The sequence below is a fragment of the Natrix helvetica genome (assembly GCF_964273705.1).
Source record: "Natrix helvetica genome assembly, chromosome: 3".
In the NCBI taxonomy this organism is placed as follows: Eukaryota; Metazoa; Chordata; class Lepidosauria; order Squamata; family Natricidae; genus Natrix; species Natrix helvetica.
Genome location: NC_138549.1, coordinates 6,653,878 through 6,674,311, shown reverse-complemented (window position 1 = coordinate 6,674,311; position 20,434 = coordinate 6,653,878). Strand labels below are relative to the sequence as shown.

Here is a 20,434-nt window from a genome sequence, read left to right as displayed (position 1 = left end):
CACAGAAACTAAACGGCACAGCAAGGAACTGAAAAATTTAGACACTGATTATCATATTGCATCTATATGGTTATTGGCTTAGATCCATTTATTAATGCCAAAGTTTAATATATATATATATATATTTATTTTTACAGTTGGGTTGAGAACTTTGGACGCGAAGGACTCGGATTATTATTGGACCTCTTGGAAAGACTGGTTGGAAGCAAACAGTAAGTCTTCTAACAAGGCTGTGATTCTGAGAAAGAATGGACAGTAACCAGCATGATATAATTGCGGTGTCTTTATCTTCTTGCATTCAGACAGGACAAGTTCCTAAAGAAGCTACAGCATAAGATAATTCAGTGCTTAAAAGCTTTTATGAATAACAAGGTGAGTACGCTCATTTGCTTAATTGTTTGAAGCTGAAAGCTTACACCAGGGGTGTCAAACTCAATTTCATTGAGGGCCAGATGGCTGTAGCTGACTGGCTGGGCGTGGCCATCTTGACACCACTCACTGGGCGTGGCCAATTGGGTGGGTGTGACACCACTCCTCAAACTACTGGCCCGATGTTTCCTCTTCGCACTGGGTAGACCAAGCCAAAGCGACATGCGCCTCTCCTTTTGTCAGGCCTGCAGCCATCTTTAAAATGGCTTCTACTGTACTGCTGTAATATGGCTTCTATACAGAGCAGTGTGGTTGACATGGTAACAGCTTCACAGTCCTCCACAAGGGGACTCCTGGTAAGGAGGAAAATCCAACATTAGAAATTATATTTTGTCTGGACGTTTTCCCGCTATAAATACCCGGGCAACGCCGGGTTATCCGCTAGTATTAAATAAAAAGAAACAACATTTCAGTGAACCTCAATTTGATCTTCTTGCAGAAGCGCTCTTTGCAACTCTTCACAATTTGGTAGGATTTCATATATTTTCTTGATATGTGTTGGGAACACGGCAACAAACCGTCTACATATATGCATCTTCTTTAACCGTCACCTTCTCCCTCCTGCTAATTTTTATTTCTTGACCCTTTTAGTATGGTTTGGAGAGAATAATGAGCGAAGAGAGAAGTTTTTTGTTACTGGCCAAAACAATTGATCCCAAACACATCAACATGATGACTGATGCAGTGAAACTTCTCTCTGCGATATGCATTATTGGGGAGGAAAACATGTAAGTGTAACGTTGTGTTGCCAATGAATGTAGGAACACTCTTTTTTAAAGGAATTGAATTATGCTTTTAATTGGAAACAAATTACCGTATATACTTGAGTATAAGCCGACTCGAGTATAAGCCGAGACCCCTAATTTTACCCCAAAAACTGGAAAAAGTTATTGACTCGAGTATAAGCCGAGGCTGGGAAATGCAGCAGCTCACGGTAAATTTCAAAAATAAAAATACAGGTAGATAACAATAAAATTGCTAAAAGTGTGTGTGTGTGTGAGTGAGACAGACAGACAGACAGAGGAACAGAGAGAGGGAGAGAGAGGGAATCAGAGAGAGACTGACAGAGATGAATCAGAGACGTACTTTTAACTACCTGGCAGCGGCGTTTTGCCTTGGGGGGCTTCTCAGAACATCCCAAGACTTCGGAGGGAAGTTTACAGCCCTCCCTCGGAACGCTTTGGAGGGAAGCTTCTGCAAAGGCGAGTGACAACAAGTCTCCCAGGCTGTAATTTGCCGAGCTGTACGCGCGCGCCTGTTTTCCACGGCGTGGAGCAGCGGCGAGATTCTGGGCGGCGAGCGATGATTCCAGGGGCCATCCGGGAAGATGAGGAACGCGAGGGGGGACCCTGCCCCCCCCACTGATGGCCCCCGGAATCATCGCTCGCCGCCCAGAATCTCGCCGCTGCTCCACGCCGTGGAAAACAGGCGCGCGCGTACAGCTCGGCAAATTACAGCCTGGGAGACTTGTCACTCGCCGGGGTTATGCAGAAGCTTCCCTCCGAAGCCCGAGAGGAGGGAGGGAAGCGGGCGCCCGGCACACAGAAGAGCCGCATTAAAATGTTTAAAGAGCCACATTTTTTTTTGGTTCACTGGAGTATAAGCCGAAGTGGATTTTTCAGCCCAAAAAGTGGGCTGAAAAATTCGGCTTATACTCAAGTATATACGGTATGTTAAACAGAAGAGCCTGCCATTTATTGAAAGTACCCTCTTCCCCTGAAAACAAGACCTCCCCAGATAATAATCAGGTGGGAATTGCCCTGAATCTGAACTCCATTGGGAATGGTTGGTGATTGGAGGTTTCTGGGAAATATTGCTTGGTGATTTGTTGCAAGCGCCTTGAAATAGATGTATTTAAGACATGAGAATGAAGTATGCATTTCTGTTTAGTTTAATAATAGGCCCTTCCTCTCTCTCCCTCCCTCCCTCCCTCCCTCCCTCCCTCTAATCTCCCTTCCTTCCTTCCTTCCTTCCTTCCATCCATCCATCCATCCATCATCTCACCTCCTTCACTCCCCCCCTTCCATCCATCCATCCATCATCTATCATCTCACCTCCCTCCCTCCCTTCTTTACTCCCTCCCTTCCGTCCATCTTCCTCCCTCCCTTCCATCTCCTCCCTCCCTTCCTTCTTTCCTTCCTTCCATCCTTCCATCATCTCACCTCCCTTCTTTCCTCCCTCCCTCCCTTCCTCCTTCCATTTCCTTCCTCCCTCCCTTCTTTCTTTCCTTCCATCATCTCACCTCCTTTCCTCCCTTCCATCCTTCCATTATCTCACCTCCCTTCTTTCCTCCCTCCTTTCCTCCTTCTATCTCCTTCCTCTCTCCCTCCCTTCCTTCCATAGCCTGGAAAAAATCTTGAAAGCCTTGACTACAGAAGCAGAAGCGAGAGGCATTGACCGATTTGGCCCCATTCTGCAGGGTCTCAAGGAGAATTCAGTCCACCTGCAAGTAAGTAATGCTTTTCTGGTGGTGTTTTAAAACTAATACACGTAACTAAGGCAGTAAGCGTACGTGAAGAAAAAGAAAATTCCGGGACAATTATTCAACCTTAGATGCAGCTCGATATGCTCATTCATTAATCTGACTATTACATTTAGAATTTGGGAATGGTTTCTCCTATGCCACCTTTAGAGTTAAATATTTGCCAGGTTAGGAAAAAAACCCAACTGCATAGATAATCAATGACTGCATATTATCAATGCCCAACATGAAGTAACAACTTGACCAACCAACAAACTGAGATTTAAGCCATTACGCTATCATCATTTGGGAATATCCGTTCAATTTTTTTTTAATGAAATGTGCTGTTAATTGCTTTTCCATTTTCAGCAGAGGATATATCTATCTATCTATCTATCTATCTATCTATCTATCTATCTATCTATCTATCTATCTATCCATCTATCATCTATCATCTATCTATATTGTTTTGTATTTGTGCTGATAAATAAATAAAGGGAGACTAGTATAGATCTATTTCAAGCTATTTAGCTCTCATCAGCTAGCCATACCCTTACTGGGAATCGAACCAGGGCTGTATTGCATATTAGGCCAATGTAATTTATTTATTTATCAGCACAAATACAACACAAATATAAAAAGGCAACATTAAAAATAAAAATATGGTTTTCTGCCTGGATGGTCTTCTGTAATGAGCCGAAGGACAGAAAGACGGAGTAGTGAGCTCCCTCCCATATTTGGGCATACCAGGGGTTGTAACACAAATACATATATAGCGATTTTATATATATATAAAATCGCTTTTTAGAAAACGGTACCGGGCCATGACCTGTTAGGAACCAGTCTGCACAAGCGAGCAAAATTTCATTTGTGCATGCGCAGGATCTAGGTCCTTGAGGGTGAACCTGTGCCACATGGAGCCCTCTGCGGCACGTGAGCCGTCACCCTGCTCAGCTCCACTGCTTGTGTGTGCGTCTCCCGGCGGCCAACTGATTTCCAGGTCTCTGCTGTGCATGCGGGAGAGATGGGGGCATCGTGTGCACATGCACGGGGGGTGGGAGGGAGCATGGGGGTGGGTGGCGCACACCCACCCTGCGGCCTGTTTCTTGTTTCAGGAGGCTTCGGGGAGGCCTGCTAGGCCCAAAACGAGGCGCAGGGGTGTGTGACGCGCCCTCCGCCCCGCCCCCCGTGTCCTGATTTTGGTCCTAGGCAGCTTCAGGGAGGCCTGCTTGGCCCAAAGTAGGTGCAGGGCGGCGGGATTGTGTGCGCATGCGCAGGGGGCGGGGCACACTGCATTATGGGTGTGGGCACGCGAGCGCTGTCGTGTGCATGCGTGCCATTTCGGCACGCTAGAAGGAAAAGGTTAGCCATCACTGATCTAGGTAGTGCACAAAACCACTGTTCACAAGCACGCCCACACACCATCCTGGAAAAATATTTCCCACAGAACCAATCCCTGTTGCCCAAAAAGTTGGGGGACCACCGACCTTGAAAGACTTAATTCCTCCTGATTAACCTAAAGCAAATATAATAGCCCCACGTTTTGGTATTAACCCATTAAGTTCTTTAAATTGTCATGCCAGAGGCATCTTCTGTTGTTTTGAATGTCACATTTGGTTTCAAATAAAGAAGAATGGACTAGAAATTGTGTTTATCCAGTATTTCTAAAACCTAACCTCCCTTAAATCCACAAGATAAAAATTTGGATATGTTCGTTATTACTTCTAAAGTTTGTCCACTTCTAGATGTGTTGATTGGAGATTTTTTGGCAGAAAAAAAATGGAAACATTTAATAATCCCCTGAAATGATATAGCTATTCTCTTTTGAATAGTATTATTTTATATGTAACACGTCCTCAACTACACGTAGACTTCTGTTCATGACATAACAATTTCATAATGTTCATAGTACTAAAATAATGTTACTGTTAGCTATGATTGAGGTACACTATATTGCCAAAAGTATTCATTCACCCATCCACATAATCAGACTCAGTTGTGAGCGAATGCTTTTGGCAATATAGTGTATCTGTTTCCTCTGAATGTTTCATGCTGAGGACATATTATGAAGACAAAACTGTAAAAGTACATTGGTTAGAATGCAACATTTCAGGCTAATTCTGCCGACTGCCAGCAGTTCAATCCTGACTGGCTGAAGGTTGACGCTGCCTTCCATCCTTCCGAGGTGGGTAAAAGGAGGACCCTGATTGTTGGGGGCAAGAGGCTGACTCTGTAAACCGCTTAGAGAGGGCTGTTAAAAGCACTGTGAAGCCGTATATAAGTCTAAGACAGGGATCAGCAACCCGCAGCTCTGGAGCCACATGTGGCTCTTCCATTCCTCTGCGGCTCCCTGTCGCCAGTCGGCTCCACAATTGATAGAGCTTTCCGTTCGGACAGGTAGAGGAAAAAGGACGCCATAATAGGAGGAGACTCTATGGTGGGGGAACTGGATTTCCGGTCAGCAGAGGAAAAAGGACGCCATACTAGGAGGAGACCCTATGGTGGGGGAACCAGACTTCCGGTCGGCTCCAGAATTGAAGGGGGTGTGGGGGCTTATATTTAGGACCTTTGTGACTCTTTGAGTGTTTGAGGTCGCCCACTCCTGGTCTCAGTGCTAGTGCTACAAGTCAATGAAGGCCAGCTAAGTACTGCAGATTAAAAGTTTTTGCATTTTGTAGATAGCTTGTATGCAGTTCATCAATGCTCTGGTTACAACGCCTGACGATCTGGACTTCCGACTCCACCTTCGGAATGAATTTATGCGTTGTGGATTAAAAGACCGACTGCCGGTAAGTATGCGTACGCCTGAATTAATATTTAAATTAAAAAGATTGCAATGAGAAGAAGTGTGAAATGCCTTGTAGACTTATTATTATTATTATTAAGACAGAGCAAACGGCCTCCTGTAGAAATTGTTTCGCAAAGTACATATTTGAATAGCATAAATCCCCCAAATTATTAGCTTTGGATAGATGCGTTTTGTTTGAAATAACTCATTTTAAGACGCAGTTATTAATTACAATGCAATCGTTGATGCTTTCCCTACTGCAGCTGCTGAGATGCATAAGGAATGAAGCGTTGGATATCCAGCTGAAAGTATTCAGTGAACATAAAGAAGAAGATATGATTGAATTTTATCACCGCTTAGATGACATCAGATCAGAATTCGAATATCCTTTCACGAAAAACATAAATAAATGGAAATTTGCAATCAATTAAATAAGGCTTTGTAGCCAGCATCCAAAGGTTGATGCTGTTTTTTTTAATTCTTTAATTTATATGGTCAAACAAAACATTGGCAATTCTCATCTGGTGATAGTTAAAGGTTGGAATCGTGGATAAAATATAAGAATTGTTCTGTTGTTCCAAGAAGCTCTGGAATAAAATCGGTTAGTGACAGATAGCTCATTTTGTGGCCAAAAACATAAATCAGTTTTTCCTCACCCAATTGAATTTTAAAAACTTTTTACATAATTGCAGGAAAAATCTAAACAGGTCTTGAAAAAGAAGAACAAACCTACCCTTTACAAACCGTTTGCAATATTTTTATCCTTAATTTGATCACTGATGCAAATGATGTTTTTAATTTAGTGTGGAATACCGTTAAGGGTACAAGCGCAGAAAGCTACTTTCTTTCTATACTGCAACACCTCTTGCTGATACGAAACGATAATTTTATACGGTAAGAAAACAATCATACGGTACAAAAAATTTGCTGAAGCTCCTACCTGGATATTTATGAAATATCAAACGTTATGCAACCTGTGGCACACATTATTACAGTGTCTTAGTTTCATAGAAGACCTTCAAATAAATCTGAACTTAGAAGTGTGTAACATCTGTCAAGTCAGATGTAGCAGGCTACTAAGGCTGGCTTAATTTGAGAGAAAAATTCTGATTCTTTAAAAGAGTTGACATGTTTCTAAACAACCTTGCAGCTCCTCAAAATGTAGAAATAGTTCTTCAGTTGTTACCTTTGTTCAGTGGAGTTACAAGAAAGATGTGGGCGGCCTGTGTTAGTGACCTCTAGATTTAAGTTGGGTCTTTGTGGCCTCAAAATGAAATCACGATAGTGGAAAAACTTACCAGATAAAGTCTGCCTTGCTATGCATGATAATGAGCAGAGTTTTCATAATTTGGGTTTGGTATAGATAAATAATAAGGGAGGCGGTGGCTCAGTAGCTTAAGATGCTGAGATTGTTGATCAGAAAGGTTGTCAGTTTAGGGGTTCGAATCCCTAGCGCCGCCTAACGGAGTGAGCTCCCGCTACTTGTCTCAGCTTCTGCCAACCTAGCAGTTCGAAAGCATGTAAAAATGCAAGTAGAAAAATAGTTGGTGGGAAGGTAACAGCGTTCCAGGCGCCGTTGGCATTTAGTCATTCCGGCCACATGACCACGGAGACGTCTTCAGACAGCGCTGGCTCTTTGGCTTTGAAACGGAGCTGAGCACCACCCCTTCGAGTCGGGAACGACTAGCACATATGTGCGAGGGGAACCTTAACCTTTACCTAATTCGCTTAATGTGCAAATGCAATCTTAGCTATGGTTTTGAGAAAGATTTTTGTGGTGGAATCAAACTGCTTTTCTGGAAATAGCTTCTTCTGTCGTTATGCAAACACACGGGTGGGTACTTTGAATAAAAAAGTGAGCTTTTTGTGAGTAGGTGTTATAATAGGCAAGTGCTGCAGTTTGATTAGAGACATCTAACTTTTCTCCCCCTTCTTGTGGAGTAAGATAAAAATATTACTGAGGGGGAGGGTTGTCTTTGGGCCAGTTATTCTCTCAATTTACCCTGCAAGTTCATTATTATGGAATAACATTGTAAGAGAATCCTGCCTAGGCCACTTTTCGTTCACAGAGGAAAAAAAGGCAGGTATTGGAAATAAAATCAAGTCCAGTACCCAGCTGGGAAAAGATGCCAGAAATAAAACGGAGGGAGGCCGCAGGAAAGGAAGTCTCTGTTTTATTTGGTAGCCAGAAATTAGAGACAGCAGCATGTTTCTGGGGTGGCTGACAAAAGGGGGGTTGAGAGTAGGTGGGTTTTATACATACTTTGGGGCTTTGTGATTGAGATGCCTGGGTAAAAATATGGCTAATATTTTAATGGCTGTGGCCAGATTCCTATAGGACAGGGGTGTCCAAACTTGGCAACTTTAAGACTTGTGGACTTCAAATCCCAGAATTCCCCAGCCAGCAGAGCTGGCTGGGGAATTCTGGGAGTTGAAGTCCACAAGTCTTAAAGTTGCCAAGTTTGGACACCCCTGCTATAGGATCATCTAAGGCAGAGGTCCTCAACCTTTTGGATCTCAGGCACCACTAAATTCATAATTTTAAATCCGGCGGACCACTAATATGATCTGCCTAATGACTGGCTAGGTGGGTGTGGCTAGGTGGTCATGTGACTGGGTGGGCGTGGCCAAATTGATGTCACTCACGTCGAGGGTTGCCTCGCCAGCGTATACTCATCCGTCCCGTCCTAGGCACTGCTCCCCCTGGCTGCCCGGGATCCTTAGAGCCCCAACAGGAAGCAGTTGTTGGAGCTAAGCAGCCACCAGGAGAAAGAGTTGGCAAAACAGCTCAGTTCAAATTGGATCTGACTGAGAAAGAGGCTCAGCAGAAGCGCCTCACTGAGGACTACGAGCATAGGCTTTCCAAGCAGAGGGAAGACCTGTGGGAGTGCAAGGCCAGGTGCTGGCGCCTGGAGGCTCAGCGGGCTGAGATGGTCAGCCAGTTCCAGGCCGTGATGCAATCCCACTGGAACGAGGCCCTCCGGCTCTTTGCCACAAGTGTCACTTCCCTCCAGCCTTCGCCCAAAGCCCCACACCAGGAGGCTGAAGCAGACCCCAAGTCAGAATTTCTGCCCCCCTCCGACCCACACAAAAGGACCCTGAAGGGCGAGACTCTCTGCATATAAAAATACAGAAGTCTTAAATCCTAGCTTGGATCAAACTTGGACCATGAATATGTCATGCCACATTAAAAGCAATATCAACTCAGAAGCGTAAAATTAAAAACTTTTCTTGTCGTTTCTTTAGACCTTTGTATTTCAAGTTAATCGAAGAGTGCGTTTCACAGGTCGTCTTACATCGAAGTGGTCTGGACCCAGATTTTAGTTATCGAAAAAGGCTGGATATAAATTTCAGTCACATACTGGGTAGGTATATCATATTCCCTATTTATACTCGTATGAAAGATCACATTTTTTTTTAAAAAAGGAGTTGCTGCCCAGTTTTCATAGGGACCATTATTGTCAGTGCCCCACATGAGATGGGAAGCTATATAAATGTGATGTATGAATGAATAGTTCCAGAAATTAAATTCAGGAAGTGTTCTGTAATGATGTACATTTGTTTCTGCCAGTTGTATCTGTATGTGTGTATATCTACTTGGTAATAAACCACAATAATTTTTTTTTGTCTGGCTGGTTTAGCTGCATACTTGCTATATATATATTTTCATGATCCTGACACACAAATATCATTTCCTTGAGTATCTATCAAAATCAATAGTGTAATTGCATCAATAATGCAATAATATAAGCATCTCTGATACCCATGGAGGAAATCCTTCCAAACTATTATTTCTGGCTTGCCTCTTTTCCTGAACTCTTATCCTCCAAAATATTCTTGCAGATGATAGTTTGCTTATATGCTTATAGTCAGTTAATCCCAAAAGGTGCTTTTTTTTCAGAAGGCAACTGGACTTCCTTGTTTTTTCCCCTTTTGAAGGCGTTTCGCTTCTCATCCAAGAAGCATCTTCAGCTCTGACAGGTGAGTGGGGGAAAGGAAGGATCCTGTCAGAGTTGAAGAAGCTTCTTGGATGAGAAGTGAAACGTCTTCAAATGGGAAAAAAGCACCACCTTTGGGACAACCATGACCGGGATGACTGAGAATCTCTACAGGCTTATAGTCAATTAAAGTAATCCCAAAGTTTCTCTTAAAGCTGTTTTATGAAAACTTCAGTCATTGCTGTTTGAAGCTAGCAGCATATTTGTCAATCATTAATGGAAGTATTTTTTTTGTTTCTACTTAAATAATAAGGAAATAAATATGCATTTTTCTTGACACAATACTTTATCAGTGGTGGAATTCAACATTCTTTACTACTGATTTTGTGGGTGTGGCTTGGTGGGCGTGGCAGGGGAGGATACTGTAAAATCTCCATTTCCTCCCCACTCCAGGGGAAGGATACTGCAAAATCCCCATCCCATTCCCTCCCCACCCCACTAACCTGCTTTCCAGCTCTGTTCTCATGTGCGGGGCAACAAAAAAAGATCAGCTGGGAGGCAGCGTGGGCGTGGGCAGCCTATTTGCCGGTTCTCTGAACTACTTAAAATTTCTGCTACTGGTTCTCCAGAAGCCGTCAGAAATCCCTGAATACCACCTATGTATTTTACGGTTTTGCTTGATCTTAGGGGTTGGGTACAAACTGACATAAATTCTACTCTTGCTATTGTTCTCTCTGAGACTGGCCGGTCAGTAAAAGCCATCCAGAAGATTTATATAGACTGTTTTCTGCTAGATATCTGTATTGAAGAGAAGAAAGTGGAAGAACTTGAAGGAAAAGCTTCAGAATACTTGAAAAAGGTAACTTGGGAGAAGTTTTATTCACAAACCTCAGGAGGTTAATGGCCAAATCTCTGAGCCTTAAAATAAAATCATTTTTATAAGAGAGAAGAAAGCAAGATACAGACTGGGATTTTAGCTTTAATTTAAATCCTAGCTTTATGATACAAAATGTTGACCTAATTCATATTCGCTTCTGTTTTTTAGTCTAGTCTAGTCCTACTCTACGCTACTCTACTCTACTCTACTCTACTCTACTCTACTCTACTCTATTCATATTTTATTCTACTCTGTTCATATTTTATTCTACTCTATTCTACTCTAATTCATTTTTACTCTATGCTACTTTACTCTAATTCATATCCTATCCTATCCTATCCTATCCTATCCTATCCTATCCTATTCCTTTCTATTCCATTCCATTCTGTTCATACTAAGACTAGACACCAGTTTCTCATCTAATAAACTGGTGTCGTTTAAACAAGTGGTGGACAGCATTTAAAATAATAACTTAAGGATAAGAGGATGAAGGTAGTCTTGAATCCAGTGGATTGATTTGTTGAAAAATATCCCGGGATCAAGCGGCTATCCTTACAGGAGCCTGGAAACTGATGGAGCAGTTTATCCTGCGCAGACACCAGTAATGGAGTTTTAAGAAAAAGATATGAAAATCAATGTACTTGTCAAGAGCAAGGCAGAGCCTAATCCATCTCACTCCCTGGTTTTGAAGTAAAAGCCAGTTTGATATTTCATACCTCCCCAGAGCCACTTATAGATTGCATTGATAAGCAAATCTGGGTACATAGCATGAAAATACTCAGGGCAACGAACAATTAAGGTAAAGGTTCCCCTCGCACATATCTGCTAGTCACTCTAGGGGGCGGTGCTCATCTCTGTTTCAAAGCCAAAGAGCCAGCACTGTCCGAAGACGTCTCCGTGGTCATGTGGCCAGCATGACTCAACGTCAAAGGCGCACAGAATGCTGTTCCCTTCCCAACAAAGGTGGTCCCTATTTTTCTATTTGCATTGTTTACATGCTTTCGAACTGCTAGGTTGGCAGAAGCTGGGACAGGTAACGGGAGCTCACTCGGTTACGCGGTGCTAGGGATTCGAACCGCCAAACTGCCAACCTTTCTGATTGACAAGCTCAGCGTCTTAGCCACTGAGCCACCGCGTTCCCCCCAACGAACAATTACACCTCTACACTTAATGATGCACAGTGCCTTCTCCCTTCTGTTGCAGTTTGAAAAAGAGTTTGTGGCGCACCAAGAGACAAAGGCACAGCTTCAGAAGGCGGAAGAAAATATCAGTCTCCTTGAAGGCACCAGAAAACCTTGTAAAAATGAGGTAAAAAAAAAACAATCTGTATTTACAAGAGACTGCAGTTAAAATGATTAGCAACAATTGTATGCTGGCACATTAATATAAAAACCAACAAAAGACTCCATGGTTTTTTTCATTTCTGGATGAAGAATACATGGTGCCATTTTTCCGTTCTTTTGGCCTCTTCCTCGGTGGGAAAAGCTTGGGTTGGAACTGGTGATTCTTTAGAGGATGATGTGGTGAGGGCAATAATGCTGGAGACATTGTAGAATAGTAGAAATGGGAAGGAAGGGACAAGCACTGTTTGGTGAACACATTTTCATAGGTAGGTAGAAAACAGCACATTTCAGGTATAGCAATGTCTACAAATTTAATCTTTAAAGGGGTCTATACAAACTTAGTGGCACATTTTCAATACCAGCTAGTAATTATCAGTAATGGGTGTTATTACCCTCTATTCTTCCTTCCTTCCTTCCTTCCTTCCTTCCTTCCTTCCTTCCTTCCATCCATATCCATCCATCCATCTCCTCCCTTCTTCTCTTCCTTAAATCCATCTCCTTCCTTCTTTGCTTCCATCCATCTCCATCCATCTCCTCCCTTCTTCCCTTCCTTACATCCATCTCCTTCCTTCCTTTCTTCCTTCCTTCCTTCCTTCCTTCCTTCCCTCCCTCCCTCCATCCATCCATCTCCATCCATCTCCTCCCTCTTCCCTTCCTTACATCCATTTCTTTCCTTCCTTCTTTCCTTCTTTCTTTCCTTCCATCCATATCCTCCCTCTTCCCTCCCTTCCTTCCTTCTTTCCTTTCATCCATCTCCATCCATCTCCTCCCTTCTTCCCTTCCTTACATCCATCTCCTTCCTTCCTTCTTCCTTCCTTCCTTCCATCCATCCATCCATCCATCCATCCATCTCCATCCATCTCCTCCCTTCTTTCCTTCCTTCCATCCATCTCCTTCCTTCTTTCCTTCCATCCATCTCCTCCCTCCCTCCGCTAAAAATCCCATCTCATTGGCTAATTAGTTCAATTAACTAGTTCAAATTAACCACAGGCAGTCCTCGACTTATGACCACAGTTGACTCCACAGATATCTGTTGCTAAGTGAGAAAGCTGTTAAGTGAATTTTGCCCTGTTTAACCACCTTTCTTGCCATAGCTGGCAATTGAATAGCTTCAGTTGTTATGCAGCTATTAAATTCCACAACCGTGTTTATGCACAGTTGTTCAGGGAATCTAGTTTCCCCGTTGTCTGGTTCCCCCACTTGTCACATGACCCTGGGACACTGCAAGCATCATAGGTACGAGTCAGTTGCCAAGCATCTGAGTTTGGCTCTCTTTGTGACTGTCGGGATGTTGCAACAGTTGTAACTGTGAAAAATGGTCATAAGTCCCCTTTTTCAGTTCAGCTGTAGCTTTGAACGGTCACTAAGTGAATTATTGTTTGTCAAGGCCTACCTTTACACTTGTGCTGGGTGTTGCTTGTTAGTTGTTGGATGTTTAGACAATACGTTTGGCTCACTTCCTTGCGAAGTTGTCTGCTGGGGAAATGTGAATGCTACAGGCCCTGCAGTTAAATACAACATTTTTTAAAAAAATAAGTCAAGTTGCACATCAGATTAGGTCAGACAGAAGTGGCTGTTGTGATTACTAGGCTTTATTTTTGGTTCAGTTCTTTCTTCAAACTAATATAACTTAAACTTAGTTTATATATATGAAAAGTTAGAAATAAATATGCTTATCTGTTGCTTTTCAATGAACCAGACTAAAAGGATTAGCCATAACACTTAAAATAATTGTGAGTTTCTTTTAAAAAAGCAACACAAGCGAAGGAAAAAAAGATGAAATAGACATACCTTCTCACCTGGGGGGCAAAATAGTTCTTTACTATTCCTGTGATACAATCTGTTTAAGATACACACATACACACACAAACACTCACACACTTACAGGAAAGAAAAAAACGAAAAAAAAAACATAGCAATAGAATAAAGTAAATAAGAAGGAATGTACAAATGATCTGCTGAAGTTCACGGTTTTATCATATTCATAAGCGATTAAAGATACCGGAATATGTTTTGATTGCAAAACTCACTATTAAATTTTAGGGACAATGCAAATGTCAGGGTAGCAAATAATACAGTATAGAGATCACAGAATAAAATCCTGACATTTTAAATGGTGATGAATTATTTTTAAGACAAAAGTTATGTATAATATCCAAAAGTATTAAAATGTAAAAGAGGAAGAATCATTACAATATAGTATTAAAATACTACTCACTTACAATTCCTGTCCTTCCATCCCATTATATACCTTGGCAGTTGATTGAAACCAATATTTTGGGAAAGGTTTTTGATTTCTGTTTGACTCCTTTCACCTACTTTAATTTCTCTTTGCCCTCAGAAATTGTGTTCTAAAGATCTAAGTTTGCCTTGTTGGGTAATTTATTTTCTATAAGGGAATCATTCCTACTTGAATTTACTGTTTTTTGTTTTTTATTCTCTTACATACCATTGTAAGTATACATTCACATAATTGTTATTCTTTATATTTGCTATTCTTATACATTTGTTATTCCATTTAATAGGTAATAATATGCGATTCGGGTTGCTTTATTTACCATCCCTTCCGCCTGTTGTAACAGCACCTTATTTTCCCTTTTCTCCCTCCCTCCTTCTCAACTTTCTTCCCTCATCCTCTCCTTCCCCTTCCTTCTTCCCTTCCCTCTCCCCTACTCCTACTCTTCCCCTTCCCCTTCCTACCCTTTCTCCTTCTTTCTCCCCCTTCCACCCGCCTCTCCTTCCCTCTTTTTTCCTTCCCTCCTCTTCCTCGTGTTCTCTCCTCCTTTCTCCCTTTCATTTTCTGTTGTTATAGGTGTCTCATATCTCAGTTTATGTTTTCTTGGGATGGTATTTCTGCAAACCTAAATATAATTTAGTATCATTTCTAATTCCCTTACCCTCGCTAATCTATCCTTACCATGCCTCCCTCCCTCTTTATATCTCGCTCTTGAATATATACTGTATTTTTCGGAGTATAAGACGCACCAAGATTTTGAAGGGGCAAATTAAAAAAAAAAGTTTTTGCACTCTGCAGACCACCCCAAAACATTGCTCTTTTCGCTCATTTCTGCCCTTCCCTGCCCCCCCAGGAGCTCTCTGAAAGCCTCCTACAAGCTATGCACAGCCATTTTGTTTAAGGGGGCGGGATTTCAGGAGACCAAAAATGCTGTATTCAGTGTATAAGACGCACCCATATTTTCAGCCTCTTTTTTAAGAGAAAAAGGTCCGTCTTATACTCCGAAAAATACGGTACTTGTATATTTAATACTTTATTTTCTGTTTTCCCCCCCTCTTCCCCTCTTTTCTCATTTAATAGTGAATCGTGTGGGTTCTACTGGTGGTGGAATTTACTAACTTCTGCTCTGTTTTCTTTGAAAGAAAAAAATATTTATATTCCAAAAATCACTGCATAAAGTGTTTTAAGTCCCAAATACCAACCTTTTCTTCTTTTCAGGATGGCTCAACCGATGCTTCTCCCATGACATCTCTTGAAGGCCCCACAGGTGGGGTCCCATCCCCAGGAGCTCCCACTGGAACGATTCCACCTCCACCTCCTCCGCCCCCTCTCCCACCTGCCTTTGCTAGTGGATCAAAAACCAACCTGCCTGTGGGTATTCCGCCACCCCCACCTCCGCTACATGGATTGCCTGGGGGCCAACGCTCCCCTGCCCCTCAATTGCTGCCTTTCGGATTGAAACCAAAAAAAGAATTTAAGCCTGAGGTGACCATGAAGAGAGTCAACTGGTCCAAGGTAAGACAAGGAAGACTCCAGAAAGAGTGCAGAGAGGAGCAACAAAGATGATTAGGGGGCTAGGGGCTAAAACGGTTGCAGGAACTGGGTATGTCTAGCTTAAGAGAAAGAAGGACTAGGGGAGATATGATAGCAGTCTTCCAATATCTCAGGGGTTGCCCCAAAGAAGAGGGAGTCAAACTATTCTCCAAGGCACCTGGGGGTAGAACAAGAAGCAATGGGTGGAAACTAATCAAGGAGAGAAGCAACTTAGAACTGAGGAGAAACTTCCTGACAGTTAGAACAATCAATCAGTGGAACAGCTTGCCTCCAGAAGTTGTGAATGCCCCAACACTGGAAGTCTTTAAGAAGATGTTGGATAACCATTTGTCTGAAATGGTACAGGGTTTCCTGTCTAGGCAGGGGGTTGGACTAGAAGACCTCCAAGGTCCCTTCCAACTCTTGTTATTCTATTCTAATAACGTTCATCAATTGAGGAATATCCTACTTCTATAGCTGATCATTTGGAACTATTTCAGAAGTTCAGAACTTGCTTTAATGCTTTTTCAAAACAATTTGTAAACCCCCCAGAGATTTTTAGAATCGGGCTGCAAGTATAGAAACAGGCATACTTGTGATTTCTTCTGAAACACAGTCAGCTGAAAGCCTCACTTCAAAAGGCAGCGGAGTTAGCACCAAAAGTAAATCTGATTTTGGTGTTTTTTTTTTAATGCGGACTCTGCTACATTAAAGCGAATGAAAAACAGATTTTTATTCCATTAAATCTACTCACAAAAGAGACCAGGTTTTTTTTTCCGCTCGGGAATCTGCAGACTGTAGATGGTAGGCAGGGGTCAGATTGCCCTAAGGCAGGGGTGTCCAAACTTGGGAACTTTAAGACTTGTGGACTTCAATTCTCAGAATTCCCCAGCCAGCCATGCTGGCTGGGGAATTCTGGGAGTTGAAGTCCACAAGTCTTAAAGTTCCCAAGTTTGGACACCCCTGCTCTAAGGTACACGTTTTGCAACCCCTTAACAAAAGCGTGGCTTGAACGATAACAGGAAAGTAAGATGCATATATTCCCTCTGCAGATTCGACCCCAGGAAATGACTGAAAACTGTTTCTGGGTAATGGCCAACGATGGGAAATATGAAAGTACCGATTTGCTGTGCAAGCTGGAACTTACCTTTTGTTGTCAGAAAAATGGTAAGTTAATTATTTTTCTGATTTAAAGCCTTCTTTTGGAAAACCAGCCTATTTTATTTTCAATAAACACCTGCCGTGCTTGTCACTACAGCTGATGAATACTTATGCTTATGTCACGTGATAATTGTTGCATTAATAACTGAGGTTGCCATCATTTATAACTGCGGCACATACGGAATAGAACTTTGCCGACAGTATTATTTTCACTTTTCCATTTAAGCTCTCCTCGTATAATGCAATTAAGAAAAGCATGCATTTACTATTTCTGCCGAGCTGTTAAAATGACTGTTTATTATTAGACTATGGACAGTGTGACTAAAAGCTGGGAAAATATAACATGTATTTTAGTTATGAGCAATAATTTGGCGGGAGCCTGATTGTTTTGGGCTAGTTTTATTAAGGTATGCTAAGCCTTTAAATAAAAAAGGGACGCGGTGGCTCAGTGGCTAAGACGCTGAGCTTGTCAATCAGAAAAATCGGCAGTTCAGTGATTCGAATCCTTAGTGCCGCGTAACAGAGTGAGCTCCCGTTACTTGTCCCAGCTTCTGCCAACCTAGCAGTTCGAAACCACGTAAAAATGCAAGTAGAAAAATAGGAACCACCTTTGGTGGGAAGGTAACAGCGTTCCGTGCACCTTCGGCGTTTAGTCATGCTGGCCACATGACCACGGAGACGTCTTCGGACAGTGCTGGCTCTTCGGCTTTGAAAAGGAGATGAACACCGCCCCCTAGAGTCGGGAACGACTAGCACATATGTGCGAGGGGAACCTTTACCTTTAAGCCCTTAATTCTCACCATGTAATATAGCCAGAGGGAGGAGCAATGATCAAAGGAAGTTATTTTAAATTACACTCAAACTGAAAATATTCTACGAAGAATTAGCAGAGCAGAAAATGCAAAAAAAGTGAATTCTGTCCCTACTTTTGTTCTCGAAAATGAAGTTCAGTGGTCGTGACTTTTCGATGGGTTTATTTCCTGTGAAAGCAGAAAGTGCCTACTAAATACAAGTAAGCCTCAAGTTACGACTGAGCCCGAGCCCACAATTACGACCATAGGTTCATATGATTGTAAAGTAGGCCGCCACGCCCCCAGCAGACCTGATTTGATGTCCTCTTTTTGCGGCGGTTGTTAAACAAGCGCAGCAGCTGTTGAGTAAGCACTGCAGTGGTTAAGCAAACCCCATTGTCACCAAGGTGTAGCTTTTGCCAGAAATCAGAAAGAATTAGAAATAATGTAAATTGTGGCCACTTAACCACGGCGCATTGCGTGGCTATACATGATGTCCACCTACCCTTGGGGGTGGACATTATAACTTTGGATCTGGATTTGAATTTAGCTTTTGTGGGGCCCATCAGAAAATTGAATGGTCACTCAGCAACTATTTGAGGATTACCTATACTGAAATTATGTTTCTGTGTAGGAATCCCAGATATGAACAGATGGTTATAAAACTGGAGTAGCGGCTAGGTTCAAAAATTCATTTAGTGGCCATGTGCTTCTTCTCTATGCTTGTCATTCCTCTGGCATCAAACAACACAGCCTAAGTTCACTGTCTTTTCCCTATAAACTTACTAAGAAGCAAGAGTTGAGTTCAAATCCTTCCCTGTTTTCCTGAAAATAAGACTTCCCCAGATAATAAGCCCAATCAGGCTTTTGAGCTCATGCGCTAAAATAAGCCCTCCCTGAAAATACACAGCAGCAGCCATGAGGTGACCATGCTTGCTGCCTCCTATGCCTCAAAAACAACAAGACCTCCCCAAAAATAAGGCAAAGCACTTATTTCGGGGGTCAAAAGAAAATAAGACCCTGTCTTATTTTCAGGAAAACATGGTATATGTACGTCGTAGACATAACAGCTCTATATTTTCTACTAACTATTATATATGGCGGCTGAACCATATATAAATGCATATATAAGCCATATATAAATGCAGGGACAAATTGTTTTGCTATGCCTGACTTAGTTTGGTGTAAAGGTCATTTTTATTTTGTTTTCCTTTTGCCCTACATTTTTTATTAACACAGTCATTAAATAGTATTAAACTTCATAGAAAAGATGAATAGGGTTATACATAATGCACACACTAGTAAGCAGACATAAAAACTTTTCTTGGCCCAAGGGTGAGAGTTAAGACGTAGGTTGTGTGGAATTTTTCATTTGTGATTAGTGAGCCTAATGTTCCCTAAGAAACCTCACCATTATCCTGAGTTGATTCAGGAGAACTTATAACTCTTGTAGATCGGGGTCCCCAACTCCTGGCCCACGGCCCACTATCAGGCTGTGGCCTATTCAGAACTGGGCCGTGCGAGAGGTGGCGGGTGCAGAGCAGAGGCACCCAAAAGCTTCTCTTCTCTCTTGTGTGAGTGGAGCTGCACCTGTGCGCACTGGTCATGTGTCTCAGTTTCTGTGTCCCCGTGTCCCCCCCCTCCGGTCCTCCCCAAGCTGATACGCCAAGCTGCCTGCTCCTGATGCTCCAAAAATAGAGCAGTGAGAGCAGAGGCTGAGTGGGACAGGTGCGCCCCGCTCAGCTTGGCTGACTCACCAAGCCTGCCCGTGCAGGACGCCTGCTCCGCTTTTGGCGTAGCGGGCAGCCTCAGTGTGTCTGAAGGAGCACGAGATCGCGCCCGCAAAGACTTGTCTTTTTCAAGGCCAAAAGCTTTTGCAAATGGGATGAAAGGGCTTCTTTCTCTTTGGCGTGGAGAAGCCTGAAGGAGCTTCCCCCTTGCTTGAAAACTGTGCATTCATGCACATGTGCGCCAGACCATTGCTCGCACAGCCCCGTTTCCCTGTCCCCCCACCTCTCCCAAGCTGGGCCACAAAGATTGGGGACCTTTGCTCTATGTGCCTCATCGGCAATTGGTAAAACCTGAATACAATGAATTGTACCTTACTGAACAGTACTCATGTTGAAACTACATTGAAGCTCAAATTCTCCACAACTGCCGTAACATAAACATTTCTGTATGTTGACATACGCGTACAACCGCTTGTCTTGACAGTGAGAAGAGACGAAGGCTTTGAAGAGAGGAAACCCGTTAAAAAACGAATCAAAGAACTGAAAATCCTGGATCCAAAGATCGCACAAAACCTTTGTAAGTCAATAGCTGTCATTGTTTGGAAAGACAAAAATAATTGAGCGTTAATACCTCTTTTGCAATTACATCCAACTCTACTTTGTAATATGGTTTTGACAGAAACAACTCCAAGCCATGGGTGAAAGGGGAAGGAATGTATCACTGTGAGCATTGAAAACGGAGGCACAGAAGTTGGAAAATATCTCCCGTGTAGCAATGGCACTTAGACTTATATACCGCTTTATAGTGCTTTACAGCCCTTTCTAAGTGGAGTCAGCCGCTTTCCCCCAACAATCTGGGTCCTCATTTTACCCACTTTGGAAGGATGGAAGGCTGAGTCAACGTTCAGCCTGGTGAGATTTGAATTGCCAAATTGCAGGCAGCCGGCAGTCAGCAGAAGTAGCCTGCAGTACTGCATTTCTAACCACTGTTCCACCATGGCGCATATATTTAGCATTCCTTTTTAAATAAAGCTGATTTAGTTTTTGGTTTTAAAGTTGTGGGTGCTGCATCACAGGAGGTTTTCAAGAAGAGACTGGACAGCCACTTATCTGGAATGGAGTAGGGTCTCCTGATTGAGACCTCCAA

The 20,434-nt window shown here is 42.6% G+C and overlaps 1 protein-coding gene across 1 annotated transcript in view; it reads left to right on the top strand.

The window, feature by feature from the left end:
- Positions 1-20,434, top strand: part of DIAPH3 (diaphanous related formin 3) — a 119,647-nt gene that overhangs the window by 17,613 nt on the left and 81,600 nt on the right. Inside the window, exons 6-18 of the mRNA XM_081948702.1 lie at positions 138-212; positions 303-372; positions 1,021-1,157; positions 2,773-2,878; positions 5,569-5,679; positions 5,942-6,060; positions 6,456-6,572; positions 8,925-9,043; positions 10,411-10,475; positions 11,697-11,801; positions 15,291-15,587; positions 16,658-16,772; positions 19,772-19,864. Coding sequence (XP_081804828.1) covers positions 138-212; positions 303-372; positions 1,021-1,157; positions 2,773-2,878; positions 5,569-5,679; positions 5,942-6,060; positions 6,456-6,572; positions 8,925-9,043; positions 10,411-10,475; positions 11,697-11,801; positions 15,291-15,587; positions 16,658-16,772; positions 19,772-19,864 — 1,529 coding nt within the window. The remainder of the gene's footprint in view (positions 1-137; positions 213-302; positions 373-1,020; positions 1,158-2,772; positions 2,879-5,568; positions 5,680-5,941; positions 6,061-6,455; positions 6,573-8,924; positions 9,044-10,410; positions 10,476-11,696; positions 11,802-15,290; positions 15,588-16,657; positions 16,773-19,771; positions 19,865-20,434) is intronic.